This window comes from Eretmochelys imbricata, chromosome 2 (genome assembly GCF_965152235.1).
Source record: "Eretmochelys imbricata isolate rEreImb1 chromosome 2, rEreImb1.hap1, whole genome shotgun sequence".
Classification (NCBI taxonomy): domain Eukaryota; kingdom Metazoa; phylum Chordata; order Testudines; family Cheloniidae; genus Eretmochelys; species Eretmochelys imbricata.
In genome coordinates this window covers 65,826,501-65,844,415 of record NC_135573.1, presented here as the reverse complement: position 1 = coordinate 65,844,415, position 17,915 = coordinate 65,826,501, and the positions used below count along the sequence as shown (strand labels likewise).

The 17,915-nt window shown below is 39.3% G+C and overlaps 1 protein-coding gene across 2 annotated transcripts in view; it reads right to left on the bottom strand.

The window, feature by feature from the left end:
- Window positions 1-17,915, bottom strand: part of TOX (thymocyte selection associated high mobility group box) — a 272,534-nt gene that overhangs the window by 226,498 nt on the left and 28,121 nt on the right. Inside the window, exon 2 of one of the 2 annotated variants that reach the window (XM_077810228.1) lies at window positions 1,776-1,850. The exons of the other annotated variant lie outside the window; for it this stretch is intronic. Coding sequence (XP_077666354.1) covers window positions 1,776-1,850 — 75 coding nt within the window. The remainder of the gene's footprint in view (window positions 1-1,775; window positions 1,851-17,915) is intronic. 2 annotated transcript variants of the gene reach the window in all.

Below are 17,915 nucleotides of genomic sequence, written 5' to 3'. Positions count from 1 at the left end.
CTTCACTGGCCCTCCTGTTGTTCATGGGATGGAAGAGGTGGGAAAGGGGAATAATTTTTGCTACCCCTTTACCAGGGACTGATTATTTTCCTTTCTGCTCCCACCCCGTGGCCCAGCTCCACACTCTCTGCCTATGGGGTGAGGGAAGCAGTGGCCCACTGAGCCATGCAGGGAAGGGGGAGTAGGGGCATTACATCTCCTTACCCCTCTGTGCATCCATTAACCAAATGACAATCTTGTCCACACTATTAAATATCTAAGTGTTAAATATATCTTGAGGTTTTTTTAAAAAATAAAACACCTCTCAAATTAAATAAAACTTGTGTTGCTCGCTGCTATTTATCTATGTTTGGGAGGAAGTATTTGGGATATGTAAACTTTGATTAGCATGAGACATTTCTGGAAGCTTAAGCTGAGCAAGAAGGCAGAAGTTGAATTACACAGAAGCACATCAGCAAGTCATTTTCAAGAGTACTTAAACTTAGAACACTTAAGGAAATGTAGGAAATCTAAACGTGATCTTTGACATGTTATTATCTAGGTAACATGTAATAATGGATCATTATTACAATTAAATGTAATAAAATCCTTTCAAAGGGCTTTTCCTCCAGTAGCCTACTGGCCCTTGTAATTCTGATAATGGGGGTTCAGGTTCTGGTGCCATGTTCAGGTTGGCATTGCCTTTGAAGTCTAATTTCTTGTATGCATATATCTTAGTAAAGTCTCACCTCCCCACGCCACTCTCATAAATTAATTTCCTATGACAAGGTATAGTCTACAAAGTGGGTATATATGGCTAACGTAATCAGTCAAAATACAATTTTAAAAATGGGTATGTGGAATATGAAAAACAAAAGTTGCGCACACCTATATTCCTTATGCTGCAATCTTGTTAGATTCACAAGTTAATCAAGCTTGTGCCTGTTCTAGGTGACTTCCCAGGAGGCCATGGTGCTGCGGGAAACAATGCTGATGACTGAAGAAGTGATACTCTTCCCACTTGGCCAGTATTTTACCATTGGTGTTAGCAATGAACCCAGCATGGTGTGTTATGGATCATTGTGCAACTGAAGATTGTGACTATTTGTAATAATTAAAATTGATCTTTTAGGGCGTGATCCTACAATCCTTTCCCATAAGTAGTTCCCACAAACAATAGTGAAGAAAATACAAATAGTATATGAATAAGGATTTCTACAAGTGGAAGAAATCAGATATGTAAGGGAGAGGGAATTTGATGTTCTATGGGCAACCTAATTTTGTTTTCATATTTATGGCAGTGCCTTGGAAAGGTACCCTTTTAAACAAAATTGTGTAATCTAGCAATACTAATGATATATGAATATGACAAATACCATATCCAATTGAAATTACAGGGATCATTTTAGATAGCCAAATTATAATTTTCAAAACTGAAATTTGGCAAGAACAATGGGATTTAATTTCCTACTCTACAAAAAGGAACCATTAGAGCATTATCTATTTATTTGTTAAACATCGATAATGTAGATTATACTGTACATAACACTAATAAAGACAGTCTCTTCTCCAGAGAGTTTACAATCTATGGTCCTATCCTGCAACGCCTCATTCATTTTTACTCACATTAATAATTTAAATTAACAGGACTAGTTCCAGTATTCTGGTCAAATTTCAATTTGGATAATTACATTTTATCTATCTCCAAATCAGCCTGTAATTTCAACTGGACATGGTTTTCCCTGTGTCCTACTCTAGAATGTTGTGCACTATTAAACAACTGTTGTGTTTCTCACCAGAGATGGCTGCATTTCAGTGGTATGTGGTAGGTGAACTGATCCCAATACATTGGTTTCTAGGCATTTTAGGAGCTGAAAGGAAGAAAAATGTGGTTTAATTTTTTTTCTCTTTACACAAACTCATAGGGGACCTAAACTCAAAGGCTTTGATGGCTATTTTGGATTTCACTGAACCAGAACAGTGGGATCTGCTATCCTCATTTCTCTTGATCTGTCAAGCATCAACTGAGTACTGTCCATCAAAAGAACAACTCACCTTTCTCCACTACCACCTAACAAAGAAGGAATAGATCCAGGAATAGATCAAGACCTGTGGCTGAGGTAAGAACTAAAGAACTTAGTGCTATGGTATTGTGCCAATCTAAATCTAAACTAAAAATATTTTATCTCCCAGGTGCTGCAATGAAAATATGAATGTTGAAGAAACTGTGGATATCCCAGGACCATTCAAGGCTGAACGAGAGTGCTACATGTTCTTCTGGGAAGATAGGAACCATCCCTAACCAATAGGAACCAGCCTAGACCATCAAACTCCTTTCACAGAACCCACTGACGTCACAGGATGGTAACCGTCTTCAGGAATTACTGAATGGAAGTGAACAACCAATACTATAAGATTGGTGGGAGAGGAGGAATCTGGTGAAATATTTTACCTGTTATAACTCACAACAAAAACAAGTTTTGCAATCCATACAAACAGTAACAATACCAGGATTAAAAAAAATCTCACTCAAAGGGGTTAATGCGAATGTAACCATTTTCACCTAATTAATCACAGCCACACAAATGAACAGGTGCAAGACTATGCTCTTAACCTGCCATTCTAACAAACTGTAAGAGAAAAACCCCTGAAATCACTCATAAAAAGGTAAAAAACTTAACCTTTAATCTGCACTAGCTAAGTAAATACACGCAATAAAAGAGAAAATTTTAACTCTGACTGGACAGTGATTCTGTTTTACCGTGTGGTGAATTTTATCTTCACATATAGATATCAAGTTTAAAAAAAATATTATCCAGTACATTTAGCAATGCAGTACTTTCATCAATTGTAGTTTGTTCACAGGCATCTAAATGTAGATTAACAGAATGTTAAGAAAATTATAAAGGCATAGAGTTATTGTATGGTATATGATATTTTTCAGTTTTATAACATGAAACTCAGTTATCCAAGACAGAACTTGAGGGGAGATATGATTGCTCTCTATAAATATATCAGAGGGATAAATACCGGAGAGGGAGAGGAATTATTTAAGCTCAGTACCAATGTGGACACAAGAACAAATGGATATAAACTGGCCACCAGGAAATTTAGACTAGAAATTAGATGAAGGTTTCTAACCATCAGAGGAGTGAAGTTTTGGAATAGTCTTCCAAGGGAAGCAGTGGGGGCAAAAGATCTATCTGGCTTTAAGATTAAACTCGATAAGTTTATGGAGGAGATGGTATGATGGGATAACATGGTTTTGGTAATTAAATATTCATGGTAAATAGGCCCAATGGCCTGTGATGGGATATTAGATGGGGTGGGATCTGAGCTATCCAGGAAAGAATTTTCTGTAGTATCTGGCTGATGAATCTTGCCCATATGCTCAGGGTTTAGCGGATCGCCATATTTGGGGTTGAGAAGGAATTTTCCTCCAGGGCAGATTGGAAGAGGCCCTGGAGGTTTTTCGCCTTCCTCTGTAGCATGGGGCCCGGGTCACTTGCTGGAGGATTCTCTGCTCCTTGAAGTCTTTAAACTACGATTTGAGGACTTCAATAGCACAGATATAGGTGTGAGGTTTTTTGCAGGAGTGGTGAGTGAAATTCTGTGGCCTGCGTTGTGCAGGAGCTCAGACTAGATGATCATAATGGTCCCTTCTGACCTAAATATCTATGAATCTAAAACGTTACTTGCCTACCAGTTGAAAGTTTTCACATTTTCTTTATTCCAGTCAATCATTTTGAAAGCTTGCATACTGGACGTTTATTACCATAGACCATCTTATCTTAACCACTTACAACATTACACTGTAATCAAAGAGTCCAGAAAATCCTACTTTTTTTCATGGGGGTGCGTAGGGAGCATGTTCCATGAGTAGCCCTGCCATTCAATGTGTCACAGACAGACCCCCCGGAGGAATATTTCCCTTTCTATTTCCCCCTTGCTCTGGGTGTGTGGTAGGTGGGAGTAATTTACTACAATTTTCCCCAAGCCCTGCAACAGCTGTACTGGAGCATTAGGGTGGCAGAGCCAAGGCTCCACCCACCCACAAGGTCTCCTTATGCCTCTGCATGGGCACATAGTTCCAATCAAAAGCCCTTATTATATCAGTGCTTTTAGATTCTTTTAGAACAGTGGTTCCCAAACTAGGGGTGCCGCTTGTTCAGGGAAAGCCCCTGGCAGGCTGGGCCGGTTTGTTTACCTGCCGCGTCCACAGGTTTGGCCGATTGCAGCTCCCAGTGGCCGCGGTTCGCCATTCTCGGCCAATGGGGGCTGCAGGAAGCGGCATGGGCCAATGGACGTGCTGGCCGCCCTTCCCACAGCTCCCATTGGCCAGGAGCAGCGAACTGCGTTTAGTGGGAGCCGCGATCAGCCAAACCTGCAGACGCGGCAGGTAAAAAAAGGGCCTGGCCCGCCAGGGGCTTTCCCTGAACAAGCGGCGGCCCTAGTTTGGGAACCACTGCTCTAGAACATATAGTGAAAGTCTATCTTGTAGATATTTTTTAGAGGAGGAGGTAGGATAGGGAGAAGGGTGTGGTCACCTACTGTAAATAACTATAGTTCTTACTATGGCTCACAGTGAGGTCAGTGGCAATTTTGTTGAAATAAAAACTGCAGAACATCTAGGATGCTAAAAATGAAAGACTACTCCACAACCAGAATATACACTATTGTCACTGAAAAGCTATTATAGAGAGTATCACTGAACAACAGGTACCGCACTTTTACCATATCCCCCATTACTTAAAAGTCAATAACTGTAGTAGTCATTATTTTTCAGTAAGTACCACAGTTAGTTTTTAAAATGGCATGAAGTGCAGTTTACACAAATCCCTGAAAATTAGAGCTTTGATACTACTGAAGATAGGGGCATAATCCTTTATTCTTTGTGCACTCAGAACTCCCACTAAAACCGATGGGAGTTTTGGATGCAGAGGAACGCTGGGCTAGGTTTCAGCATGTAAACAGCTGTAGCATGAAATCATGACAAAAGCATAATTCATAAGGTCTTTGAGGGAAGTGGCCCAAAATACTTCAGAAAGTGCTTCTACCTTCATGAGGACAACATCCCCTCGGAGCTATGTTCCTCTGGAACTATGAAGCTATATACCGGGGTGGCCAACCTGAGCCTGAGAAGGAGCTAGAATTTACCAGTGTACATTGCCAAAGAGCCAAAGTAATACATCAGCAGCCCCCCCATCAGCTCCACTCCCCGCTCCCAGCGCCTCCTGAGCAGCTGTTTTGTGGCATGCAGGAGGCTTGAGGGGGTGGGGGCGGGGAGGAGCGAGGGCATGGCAGGCTCAGAGGAGGGCACCGGAAAGGGTGGAGTGGGGTCAGGGGCTGTGGCAGAGCCAGGGGTTGAGCAGTGAGGACCCCCCCAGCACATTGGAAAGTTGGTGCCTATAGCTCCAGCCACGGAGTCAGTGCCTATGCAAGGAGCCGCATATTAACTTCTGAAGAGCCGCATGTGGCTCCGAAGCTACAGGTTGGCCACCCCTGCTGTACACCTTAAACTTGTGAGAGCAACAGAGGGGGCTTTCATGGAAACTGAGACAAACCTTCAGAATTCATTACAAGAGGAGATATGAAATTTTAGACTTAGCATTCCCACAGCTGCTACTAGAAACAGAGGACGAGGAGAAGGGGTGGAAAGTAAAGGCAAGGGAAAAGAGAGAGAGAGAGAGAGAGGAGTTATAGAAGAGGAGGGAGGAGAGAGAAGGAAAACATCAATACATAGCCCTGATTGCCTCAGGGGACATAGGTGAGGAAATCAAACCACAAGTATACCTCTTAGGTGCCAACATAATTAGGTTTGGAAGGATTCAATTTTTATTGGTAAATGTCAATATATGTTAACTTCACAGTCCACACACACAAATGAACAAAAAAGAATTCCATCGATAATGTAAATGTACAAATAGGCAAAGTAAGAAAAATGCTTTTGAGAACAGTTTGATTTAAGGATATTTACTTAGTATATTTTGAAATGTGATGTTGACAATTTGGATTTTAATGGTTATAAAGTTTTAACATTCTGAAGCTTAATGCCGACTGTCATTAAATAATTATTGTCTGACACCCCACCCCACCCCGGCCAATAATTTCCCACAACTGTGAAAATTTAAATTGATAAAAATCTAAAAAAAATACTTAAAATAAACATTGCTATAATCCATTAAAATTACACAAAAAAAATCAAATTCTGCCAAGCCTAATTATGATATACATACAGACATACATTTTCAGGGTATATGTTCAAATAATATTCTTTTCAGGAATTTCATATTGATCCAATTATTTTGACTTCCATTAAAAAAGATGAATTATTAACGTATTCACCTTACTTGAAAATGCTTTAGTTTGTTTTAACCTGGAATATCTGTGTGTAACTTCATCATATCTTAATTAATGAAATTTGACCACTCACTAATTATTAACATTCTACCATACTATGGTACAGAAATTAATATTTTGATGAAAATATAGGTTCTGAAGTGTTGTCAAACAAAGAATATTGATCTTTTAAAAACACTGCTGTTAGTATATAAATCACAAAAAATGACTGACATTAATATGTGCCTTTTGTGCAAATGCACTTTATGATGTACCTTTTTTGACAGTAATAGCACTTTATTTTACTGTCTGGCACCTTAACATACTCTACAGACACTTTTGTCAAATTGAGGTCTTTCATTAAAAAAAAGTTGTTGAGCAAAAGAAAATTAACTGTCTTCATTCAGTACGATTTCAAACCCTGTCTGTTTTTTTACAATTCTTTGTATAAATAAAAAGTTGAAAACAGCTATTCTAATGTTAATTTGGATCAACCTTACAAACATATGATTCCAGGTTTCTAAAAGAGGCCCACTTGAGGGGGCTTTAAAATTGAACAAAAAGAGCCCTGGGGCTCTACAACTCACATTTAACCTACTTACATGAAAAAGGAATTGCTTTGGTTAAGAATAAACTTCCACCAAGCTCAGGTTCAAACCAAACATGCCAGCATATTAGTGAGGAAATGAAACAGCAAATAGTAACCCCTTTCATACTCGTAAAAGAATACTGTATTTATTTAAACTTTGGCAGAAATTCTCATTTTAATTAAATTGCATTTACTGAAATAACATTTTCATAATTAAGAAAAAATAACCCATTCTTTTTAAAGACCTATGAAAATCACAGCAACCTAAAATATATGGAGAAAACATGTAATTGTGAGAATAAATCTGTCTAACTAATTTAGGACATGAGTCACAAAAAAAAATGTTGGTTTGTTTTTTTTGTGCTGAGACAGCCCATCCAATCCAACCACAGAAGTGCAAAGAAACTAACGTTTGAGGTCTTGGAATGCATGGAAAACAACATGCGATTTTTAAAATGTGTTTATTACGGTTTTGGAGCTGTTTCTTCACCCCCTTTCAGATTGAAGCTCTTTGCTATTACCATCATTTCTTGCTTTCTACATATTTTTTATCTAACTGTTAAAGTGATGGGATATCATCATAGAGGGAAAATTCATTTGTCTCAGTCTGCAGAACAAAGATGATCAACAGAAAGCAGGAGAGATGTTTTCGTGGAGGGGCTGTATCACTCATGAATACCTCCTAGAGCAGTGCTTCTCAAGCTATCTGATGTGAGGGACCGGCAAATTTTTTCTTCCAATGTGCGCACAGACTGGCAGTCGATGTTTTGCGGACCAGCACCGGTCCACAGACCACCACTTTGAGTAATACTGTCCTAGAGGACAGCAAACTGTCTGTTAGGAAACTGAGCTTGTCATCTTGTTTGGCCATGAGGTTTGACACCAGACAGAAATTTCATTATGAACACAAGAGTAAGGAAGTAGATTTAAAGGGGGTAAAAACAGCTATGAATGAAAGAATAAAAAACTAACAATCCATACATGAACTGCCCATGATCATTCACCTTAGGATAAACCAAGCCCATGCCTGAATTCCCCAACATGGAGAGCAATGTATGAGATCCATTTATGCATGTGTCCTTAATTAGTTTTAATACTTATTCAGAATACTTTTGGAATGAAAAAAAATCAGAAAGGATACAGTAACACATTCTATTGTACAAGTTCAACATCCAACTGCTTTACCATTGCTTCAATCTTATCCTTCACCAGGTTATTTAAATATACATTTATTTGGAAACAATGGTGCAGCTGCTGCTTGTTTGCACTGTTTCTAGAGTTACTCGGCAATTTAACTACTTAGCTGCTCAAAGACAGGAGTTAAAACATGGCAAAGCATATGGGACTTCAGGTTTTCACAATGCCATGTTCAACCTACACATTAACACAAACTAAAAAAAATCAGAGAGTATTCAAACCCTCTTACACTTAAATGTTTTAAATCTCCATTGGTAAATATTTGCTTTAGCAATTAATCTAATGGGTTTCAGATGCCATATACTAGTAAAAAACTGTTATTTTTCCTAAAGCAACTGCAGTTCTTCGAGACGTCGTAGTCAGTGTGGATCCCACTGCAAGGATGCATGTACTTCATGAACACAAGCTCAGATTTTTGATATACATGGATGCACATGCACCCTGTGCCTCCTTGTGTTCCCATGTGAGGGCATAAAGGGTGCAGCAGCCACAAACCTTCTTCCGTTCCCTCGCAATTCAAAGCCCATACTTCTGAGAACTCCAAATAGTGGCGGCAGAGGGTAAGCCCTGGGATCAACACTGACAACATCTCAAAGAACCATCATTACTATAGGCTGAGTGACCATTCTTTCTTCTTTGAGTGTCAGTGTGGATCTCACAGAAGGTGACTATCAGTATTTTCTATGGGTGGTGGGAATAAGGAGTTTCAGCTGTGTCAGTGACTGGAGTATTGCTGGCTTGAACTTGGCATCTGCTCTGGCAGCCATGTCAAGGGCATAACATTTAACAAAAGTCAGTGGGGTTTGTTCTATGCTGCAGCCTTGCAGAACAGAACATTTCTGAAGCAGGCAATAGATGCAACCTGTGCACTGATGCCTTCACATTTGGAGGGAGAGACTCACTAGTCAGTTGATAACAGGTGGAAATGCATTGCGTGAGCCACTTGGAAATTCTCTGTAATGAACTGGCTTGACCTTTGGATGTAGATGGCCTGAAGGACTTTGTCCTACTAAAGTTATACAGTAAAGCTCTGGATACATCCAGGGAAACACACTTTCTTCTTTCCTGGCACAGACAGAAGGAACTGAGGGACGCTCATTACACAGCTACTCAAAAATGTCTGGTCTTACAGGCATGTGGTGTATGCGCATCTACCATGAGGTTCACACTGACAGATAGCTGAAGAATTAGGCATTGCATATTACAAATCCTAAAGAAAACCCAATTTATCTATATACTCATAAAAATGAAATATAAATGCATAAATCTGGGAATGAGCATTCTTCAGATTCTCTGTGTAGCAACTTGGTTCCCGTTTCCATCCACAGAAATAAGCTGCTGGTTTGCTTCTTTTACTTATAATAGCACTAAAATCTAGGAAACAATGCAAAATCCTGTGTTCGCTTACTAAATACAGAAATTGTAAAAACAGTTTGGTACATATAATGTGACCTTTTTAGTCCTTGGTAAGTGCACTTAACTCCTATTAAAATTAACAGTAATGAGAGTTCGATGCGTGCATGGAAGGAAGAATGGACCCCAATGTACTGGAGGTAAAAGAAAAACAGCACAGGAAAAAAGACTTAGAGCTGTCACAACCTAAAATTACTTTCTTGTGTTGAACGTCTTTGTAACTATAGCTCATTGTGTGTTATACTTCCCCTTCTGTGTCTGATCCACATAGGATGAGTCTGTAACAGCTACCAGATACAGAGCCTGGCTCTTTAGCTCAATCCTTAGAGACTCTTGCTTCAGCTCTAGAGGTCTGCAATTCACTCCCTGCTGATGGTCAAAATGGAGGCTGTCTCATCTTCACACTTTAGAGGTCTCTCTACACAGGCTAATTAGAAGTCTTAAATTACTCAAGTATATTTACAGGGCTCAGTTGTGCCTTGTGTCCATAGTAAGGGGTGGCATGGAGTCACAATGGGCAGCAGAACATTCCAGGAACTCTTGGGAGCACAGAGACTAAGTGCCCCATACCACATCACTTCATGGAGTGCAGCTTGTTTCCTATCATGTGGCCAATCAGCTCCGCTAAAGAGTGCAGTGGCATAGCTATGGTCCAGCTTCCTTCCTGATTTTTTTGGGTGTTGGGGTCCCCTTGGCAACATGGTAGGAGCAGTTCCAGTGATCCTCTGAGAGCAAGGACCAGAACTCCAACTGGTCCAGGTTGTGAAATGATTGAGGGGGATCTATACACCCTCTTCACCCCAACAGGACACCTGAATAAGGACTGGACAGAATCTGTCCCACAGAGATTAATACATCTCACCTTTCAAGAGGGAGTGAAAAGAATATTTTTATGAATTGCTTAGGATATTATTAGTTTTTCATTTTATATCAAGGAAGGGGTGAAAAAAATAATCAATTTACATTTTGTGATTGATACATTCCCTTACCTATTGTTAGTGCCTAGACACTATGCTGATGGCATACTGTCAGTGCAGAGGGAATGAGAGCCAAATGCTTAGTTGGGAAATTGAACTAATTAATCTTCTGACATTTTATTATAGCTGCACATTTTTGTTAATTGTGCATGGAAAGTAGGCACAAAATTGCACACACAAGGATACGCGCAGACCTCAGATTTCTGAAAATCATGCCCAGTCTCTCTCTCTCTGGGGTAAGAGCTGCAGTAATAGCTATTAGCCACATTATACACAACTAAGAAACATATCATCCAGAAGGATCTCACTTTCCTTCCATCCAGTGACTCACTCCTAAACAAGCAGGGCTGTTCTTGCTTACTTATTTCTGGGAAAAAGCACTGTTGGATTTTTTTTGTAGCTATTGTTATTGCAGGAAGACTATTGTGAACAGATGGATCATTCACTGTCCACTTTAGTGAAAACTCTTGCTCGGTCTGGTACCTATTGGTAAGTATTTTGACAGATATTTTCACTTTGGGCTCCATCCGCTGCAATGCCCTTACTGATTTCAGCTCTTAAAGTGGATCATACAGGGGACAGGTTGTCTTTGAGATCTACCAGAATTTACTTTATCAGCTAGTATATGCAGACCCAAAATATTAAAATAGACCTCTGTTTTTGAGTGATTATGTTTTTGAATGCCAAACTTTAAACATACATGGCATGATCTTCAGAAATGACCTAAATCAAACTGGGGATTGCAGGAGCACAAACAGAGGCACTGAAAAATATTGAAAATTTGGCTTACCACCTTTGGTAAGCAGTTATGGGAACGTATGACTGCTTATATGTATAGTTCTAGAGAGCTCCCATATTTTTACAATTAACGCAAAAGAGTCAATTGAGATTTACAAAGAGAAAAAAATATATACCATCTATGAAGCCCAAACTAAGTGCACTGTCCAGTACTTAAGATAACAAATTTCAAAAAGGCAAAACTTGTTCATAGCAAGCACGCGCAATTTAATGAAGATCAGACAGAGTCGTCCATTATACTTTACTTCTTTAACAGAGAGTTATGTAGAGAGTTAAGGGGGAAAGGGTTTTACAGAAAGATAACTGAGTGCTGGATATGTAATGATTTACTTGGCATTGGGGAAATACAAGATACAAAATGTAGAATTTCTTAAAATAGACCCTTTCCCCACAGATTTGAACGGACTACCTTTACAATATAAGACTCATACTTAATCCATGAGGCTATGCAGCCTAATCTACCCAAGGCCCTAGGTTATCATCTCTGTCCAGCTGGTCATTAATCCCAGGAAATAATCTGCACCTCAATTGTTATTGCTTAATTAAATGTAGTGATCCATTTGACACACAGAATAAAGAAAGAAGGAAGGAGCTCTACTAAAAAGGTGACTCCTTCAGAATTGGAACTCTACACTTCATCCACTATGTAACACAACACTTTGGTTACAATAAATGTGTATTTCCAGATATTAAATTTCTTCAGAAATGTCTCCTTCTAACTGTAACAAAACCCTATACAAGGAATATACTAACTTTAAAAAATGGACATAACGGGTCAAATTATGCACTTTCGTACACCCATCCAGCATCACTGCTATTAATAGGATTCAGCAATGTAGCTGAGAGCTGAATTTAAGCCAAGTACTTAAGGAAAAGCCCATTCTTCATTTCATACCAATATGAACATGCACGTACATTTCAGACAAATCAGGCATTACTTGACATTTGTTTTGCTTCTTTAATAAAAAAAGGGCTAAATACTCTATATTTTAGTTATTTCTCCATAAATAGGAGAAAGATTAAGATTTTTTTTGTATTGCTAGAGTGATTAGGTCTACAGAAAACAAATAAATATATAGGTTAGTTCCTACATCCAGGATAATTCTACGACTGTAGACCTTTCCTCAGTTTAATTCCTATCACGACCATAACTCTTGACACCATATTTTATTGTTCATTTAACTTCTAGAAATTAGCCTTTCCACAGGAAATCTGCAGCAGAGAAAAGCAAACATATCCAGTTGTCAAATGAGGCTAGGGTAAACTGAAAGGTAAGTTACAAGCGTAAAGTTCAACCCAGGGTGTAGCCACAGGTGGGCCAAAACCCGTGCAATTAGCCCCCAGGCGCACCCAAAGTTTAACCACTCCTGCCCCACACTTCCTGCCTGCTGCCCGCCACCCTGCTCAACATGTCCACTGCCAGTCACAGGGGGGCAGGGGAAGTGTGACTGCTTCCCTCCTTTCCCCTCCTCAGCCAGAGCCAGACACCAGGCTCCTGTCCCATTCCATTGGCAAATGTACCTGGCCCTGTTCCAGGTTGCTCTAGACTGTAGCTACAGGGAAAGATGTGGAGCAAGGGCAAAAAAGGAGAGTCTGCCCAACTCCAGGGACCTGGACGAATCCTACAAGCAGCAAATGGGTGAGTCCTGCCCACGGGGGGGAAAGGTGCAGTATCCATTTAGCAGCAAAGTGCAGAACACAACCTGGCCGGGGTATTAGTCTCCAATCATCCTGGAACAGGGCAGGTGCTTCCCAGCCACTTCCAGACATAGCAATTCAGCCCAGGACACTTCCCTTCCCCATCCCCTCTTTCATCCCAATGCTCAATCCCATCCCCCGCCCCCCCATCCCCCGCTACCTTTTCAGGCCCACACTTGGCTCTCTCCCTGTGACAAACAAGAAGCCCCCTCACACCTCCCCATGTTAGTTTTCAAGCCCTGGACTTGCCCCAGGGTCAGGTCATTGCCTGTCCACCATAAGTTGGGGCCAACCCAAATTTCCACTTCTAGCCACGTCACCGGTTCAATCGTACTTTCAACGAATTCCATAAAAAAAACACCATATCACACAAAAACAGCTACTGCAGTTGTGCACACCGATATAACAGCTGATTTATTTTCTTTTAAAATTTCCTGTAAATGTAGTGCTTGTAAAGATGCCACAATTACAGAACAGGACTATGAAGTCCTCCCTCTATCCACAAAACAGGTTCAACACTAGCAAGAAAGTTCAAACTTTCTTGCACAGACCTGGTAGGATTACCTCTAGCTCTGAGAGACTGGTCTCCATCCCCTTTAGGTTATTGACCTCACTGGTGAAGCTGCCAACAAGAGGTGGCAAGTAGTGACAATTGTGTTGGTGATCATTTTTCTGATATGTACATGTGTCCATTAGGAACTTGACTGAGATCACAAACTCATTCCACCAAAAACAACTGGACAAGGGCTTCATTACCTCCCCCATCACACACACCACCAACCCCCCAGATATTATGTAACTTCTTTCAGAGTCCAGGACTGAACTGTTACAATGCATGTCACATTCATCAGTTGTTCTTTTTCCAATTCTATCATTACTACATTGCAGTTCTTTCAAGTGCCATGAAGTATAAGTAACATTTTATGATTGTTCAAATGCTTTTTCCAGAAGGACCTTAAAATAACAAGCCTATTTTCCAGTACAGTCTTTTCCTAGCATTTGTTGTGAATGTTATTTTCAATTACACTCTAATTAATACAGGATAAATACTGCAATTATTTCATTTTTATTAGTATTATTGTTTGTTAAATAGTCATTAGGGCTTTCAAAACCCATATTCATTCTGGTAGAAATTATATACTATTCTTTGTGAAAATCCTTCCCTTCAACTTGAATTACTCACATTAATGACAGTTGCCACATGCAATTCATATCCGCTGTATGCCAAACATGTGACAGGATCACTGGCATGCAAATACTTTTCCAAAAAAACACTTCTATCCTAGGTCTCAGATTCTTGTTTAAAAAGGGTAAAATCTATAGTTTAAATAACAGATTGTTACAAACAACCCCATGTCACAGAAACAAGGCATACAGTAGCTGAAGTGTTTTTATGCTCACTGGATGCTTTGTATATGAACTAGAGAGAGAAAAAATACCAAACCTATAAAAGGACAAATATTACTCATTAAAAAAGGACTACGAGTTTTTAATCACAGAAAACAATTCCACTGGCAAAGTCAAGAAAACTTGCTGATTTTTAGCTAATTTTTTTTAAATTTATAGTTCTACTAGTCATGTTCTTGATTCCCAACATGGAGTTCTGGAGAAGGAGAGAAAAATCAGTCAAACAGGAAAACTGAAATGGTAATACCTGAAAGAAAAAGGGAAAAGGAGGTTTGATCACACTGTTCTCCATAAAACTGTATAATGAAAACAGTTTGGGATCCCAGACTTGGGAGTCAGTGGAGCTATGACAATTTACAACACCTGAAGATCTGTCCCCTACTGTACAATTCCTTCATAGAAACTTCTATATTGCCAAACTGTGGTAAGGTAGCAATCCATTTTTAAAACAATTGCAGAATAAACAGTTGTGCAAACCCCAAGCTAGACTTCATTCTTCTCTTGATTTTCACTGGTATAAACTTATTTAAATCCAGGGAGACACCTGGGTGTTAAGCCTGCATAAAGCAAGAGAAGACTCAGGTCGAAAATACATAACCTATATCCAGCATTTCAGAGTAGCAGCCGTGTTAGTCTGTATTCGCAAAAAGAAAAGGAGTACTTGTGGCACCTTAGAGACTAACCAATTTATTTGAGCATAAGCGTGTCATTATCTTCCTTACCCTTCATCTACCCTTTTATACTGAATGGACTATAAATGGTTTTAGTGTTGGAATGTTGGTTGATTCCCTTTCCTCCTTATTTGTGAAGTGGTGCATTACAACAGCATGTACAGTAACTGAGAGTAGTTCATTTGTGCTCTGGGAAAACAGAATTAATAAGTCATAACAGTGTATGCAGAAGGGGTATTCATAATGACATTTTATTAAAAGAGCTAAAGGGCTAGATCATAATATTTATGCCACAGCCCTAGGTAGTGGGTGGTACAGAGCCACAATACCCCGAAAGGAGCACCAGGCAGATTGTGCCTCAAGAAAGGAGACCCTCATGTTGCTGTCTCATGCACACAGGAAGGAGAGGGAAGTGCGTACAATCAGGTTGCTCTCTCCAGTACACCATCTCCTCTCCATAGACCAGTGCAGAGTAGGTCCATGACCCTGTCGCCTCTCCACCTTACCCCATCCCTCCTTTAGCTTCCTGCCCCCTGGAAATTAGCATTTCTTGCACTCCTTATGCCATATGATCACATTTGTGATCAGCCAATGGTCATGTTGAGCTGGAGTTACTTTGGTTTAACCTAGAGGGAGCTGCTTGCAGGGTGTTTTTCAGTAAGGGCCCTTTGACTCTTGGATTTGTTTCTTCCAGAGCCTGGATTTTATTAACTTTCAAAGTATGCCGCAAAGCCCATCTTTTTCAAAATCATTTGGGAAATCATTCCTAAGTAATGGGATTGTGGATGTTTGCTTGAACTAGATAGTATGGTGTGGTGATGTCTTATCTTTACTGAACAGTCAATAACTGGATAACTGAATAGAACAACAATTGTGCATTGATGATTTTTTAAATTACTGATGTGTTTTTAAATAATGAAGGCTCCTTAGCACTTGAGACAGAAATCAAAATGTATAAAATGAACTTATTTAAATAGGCATTCCAATCACTCTTTCAATAGTTTACAGATAATGGTCCCAAATCCTGGACTGAGATCTACTCATACAGATCCTTCTGCCAGTCTCCAGTCCTGCTGAATACAACTGGACTTCTCATGGGCACAAAAGTCCACACTAGCAGATTCCAAAGCAGCAGTGGGCTCAGCAAAACTTAATATTTCTTACTGCTAGACCTTTTTGCTTCACGTATTTTACACTTATTCCAACATATATAAAAGCAAAATATTCACTAATGCCATGGTACTAATGCCTCTTCAAAGAATATTTTAAAGAATCATCAACTTTAAAAAAAAATCACATTGCATCTAAATTTTTTTAAACCTACTACACAGTTACCAGTAACACCCAAGATTACCGTAACTGAAAGAGATTAGAGAAAAATGTATTATGTATATTTTTCATTTTGTTTACTTTGTATATTTAACAGCACTTTGCATACAGTAAATTTCACTGCTCTCCTTGTACAGTCATTTAATCAGTTTCCCACACTGTATTTTCACACAGTAGCAGAGGTGAGAAACACATTTTTCAAAATAGGAAAATGTAATCGTAAAAAAATCACAACAGTTGGCAAGAGACTCTATGGGGCAAGTGTACCACCTGAAGCTGCTTTTCACTCATTTTTTTCCACAATGAGTAGGTCACATGCTGAGAGTGTCCCTTTAACATTCCAGGAGCATGATTTGCAGCTTGAAAGATATACAAAAAAAATTAAAATTAAAGCTGTTACTATGTTTGTTTGAAAATCCACACCGGTAAAGCTACTTGCTGAAGTGAACTAGAACTGCATTACCAAAGTACTAAACAGCACAATATATTAAGGATCCAATCAATTCAACTCCCACTAAAATCAATGGCAGTCTTTCCACTGATTTCAATGGGAGTCAAATCAGCCCCAAAGAAACCTTAATGAATGTACTCCCCCCACCCCGCTCCCTGCTTTCCTCTAAAAAAACCACCACTGAACTCTGCTCCTGTCTTTTGGTTCAACATCATGTCTCTCCCCTCCCTTCTCCTCCTGCAATAAATATTCTCTCTATCCCTGTTACTGACAATAATGTAAGTGAACTCTGCACCACATACATCTGTCATTATTAATGACCATGGTGGAGAGGCGAGATGGCTCACTCTTTTAAGAACCAAAAGGGCAAAATGCTTCAGAATTTTCCATTCACATTTTCTGTTTTAAACATACTTGCTTGGTGACTTTCCAAAGTCATGAGCATGACTCAAAGAAGAAAAATCTCTCTGTGTTTAACCTTTACATAGATAATTATTTTTTTAAACAGAGGACATTTGCTACTTTAAAACTCTCATTATCTTGCAATAACGCTATGCTCAGTATTTCACAGATTACAATAGACATAAACTTATGTATTAGTAAACATGGGAAAGAAATTTTGTTGGTAAGAACCATTACATTTCTTTTGCCCAAAGGGTTAAGATAACTAATTATTACTAAAACAGAGAATATTTTTCTTTGCAGATTTTTTTTCACTTCATTAGTTTTCCAGTAAGTACAAAACCATATCTTATGTAAATAAAAAAAAATGTTGCCAGAAAGACTGAGTTTGCAACACTTGTACAATACCATGCACTTGCTCAGAATAGTTGTCCCAGGCCCTTTACCACTATTGGTGGTAATGGCTGATTGGTTGCTTGAAGGTTTTTAAACTAAGATCTGGATAAACTGGTGGAGTATTTAATGTTTTTAAGTCAGTGAGAACAAGAAGCAAAAATGTATACAAGCTGCAGCAGTTCAGGTGGTCCTACTAATTCTAAATACAGTGCAATGACTTCCCTTTGTGAGTTATCTAGAAGCCCTTACTCCCAGCAATGTTGCTAGAC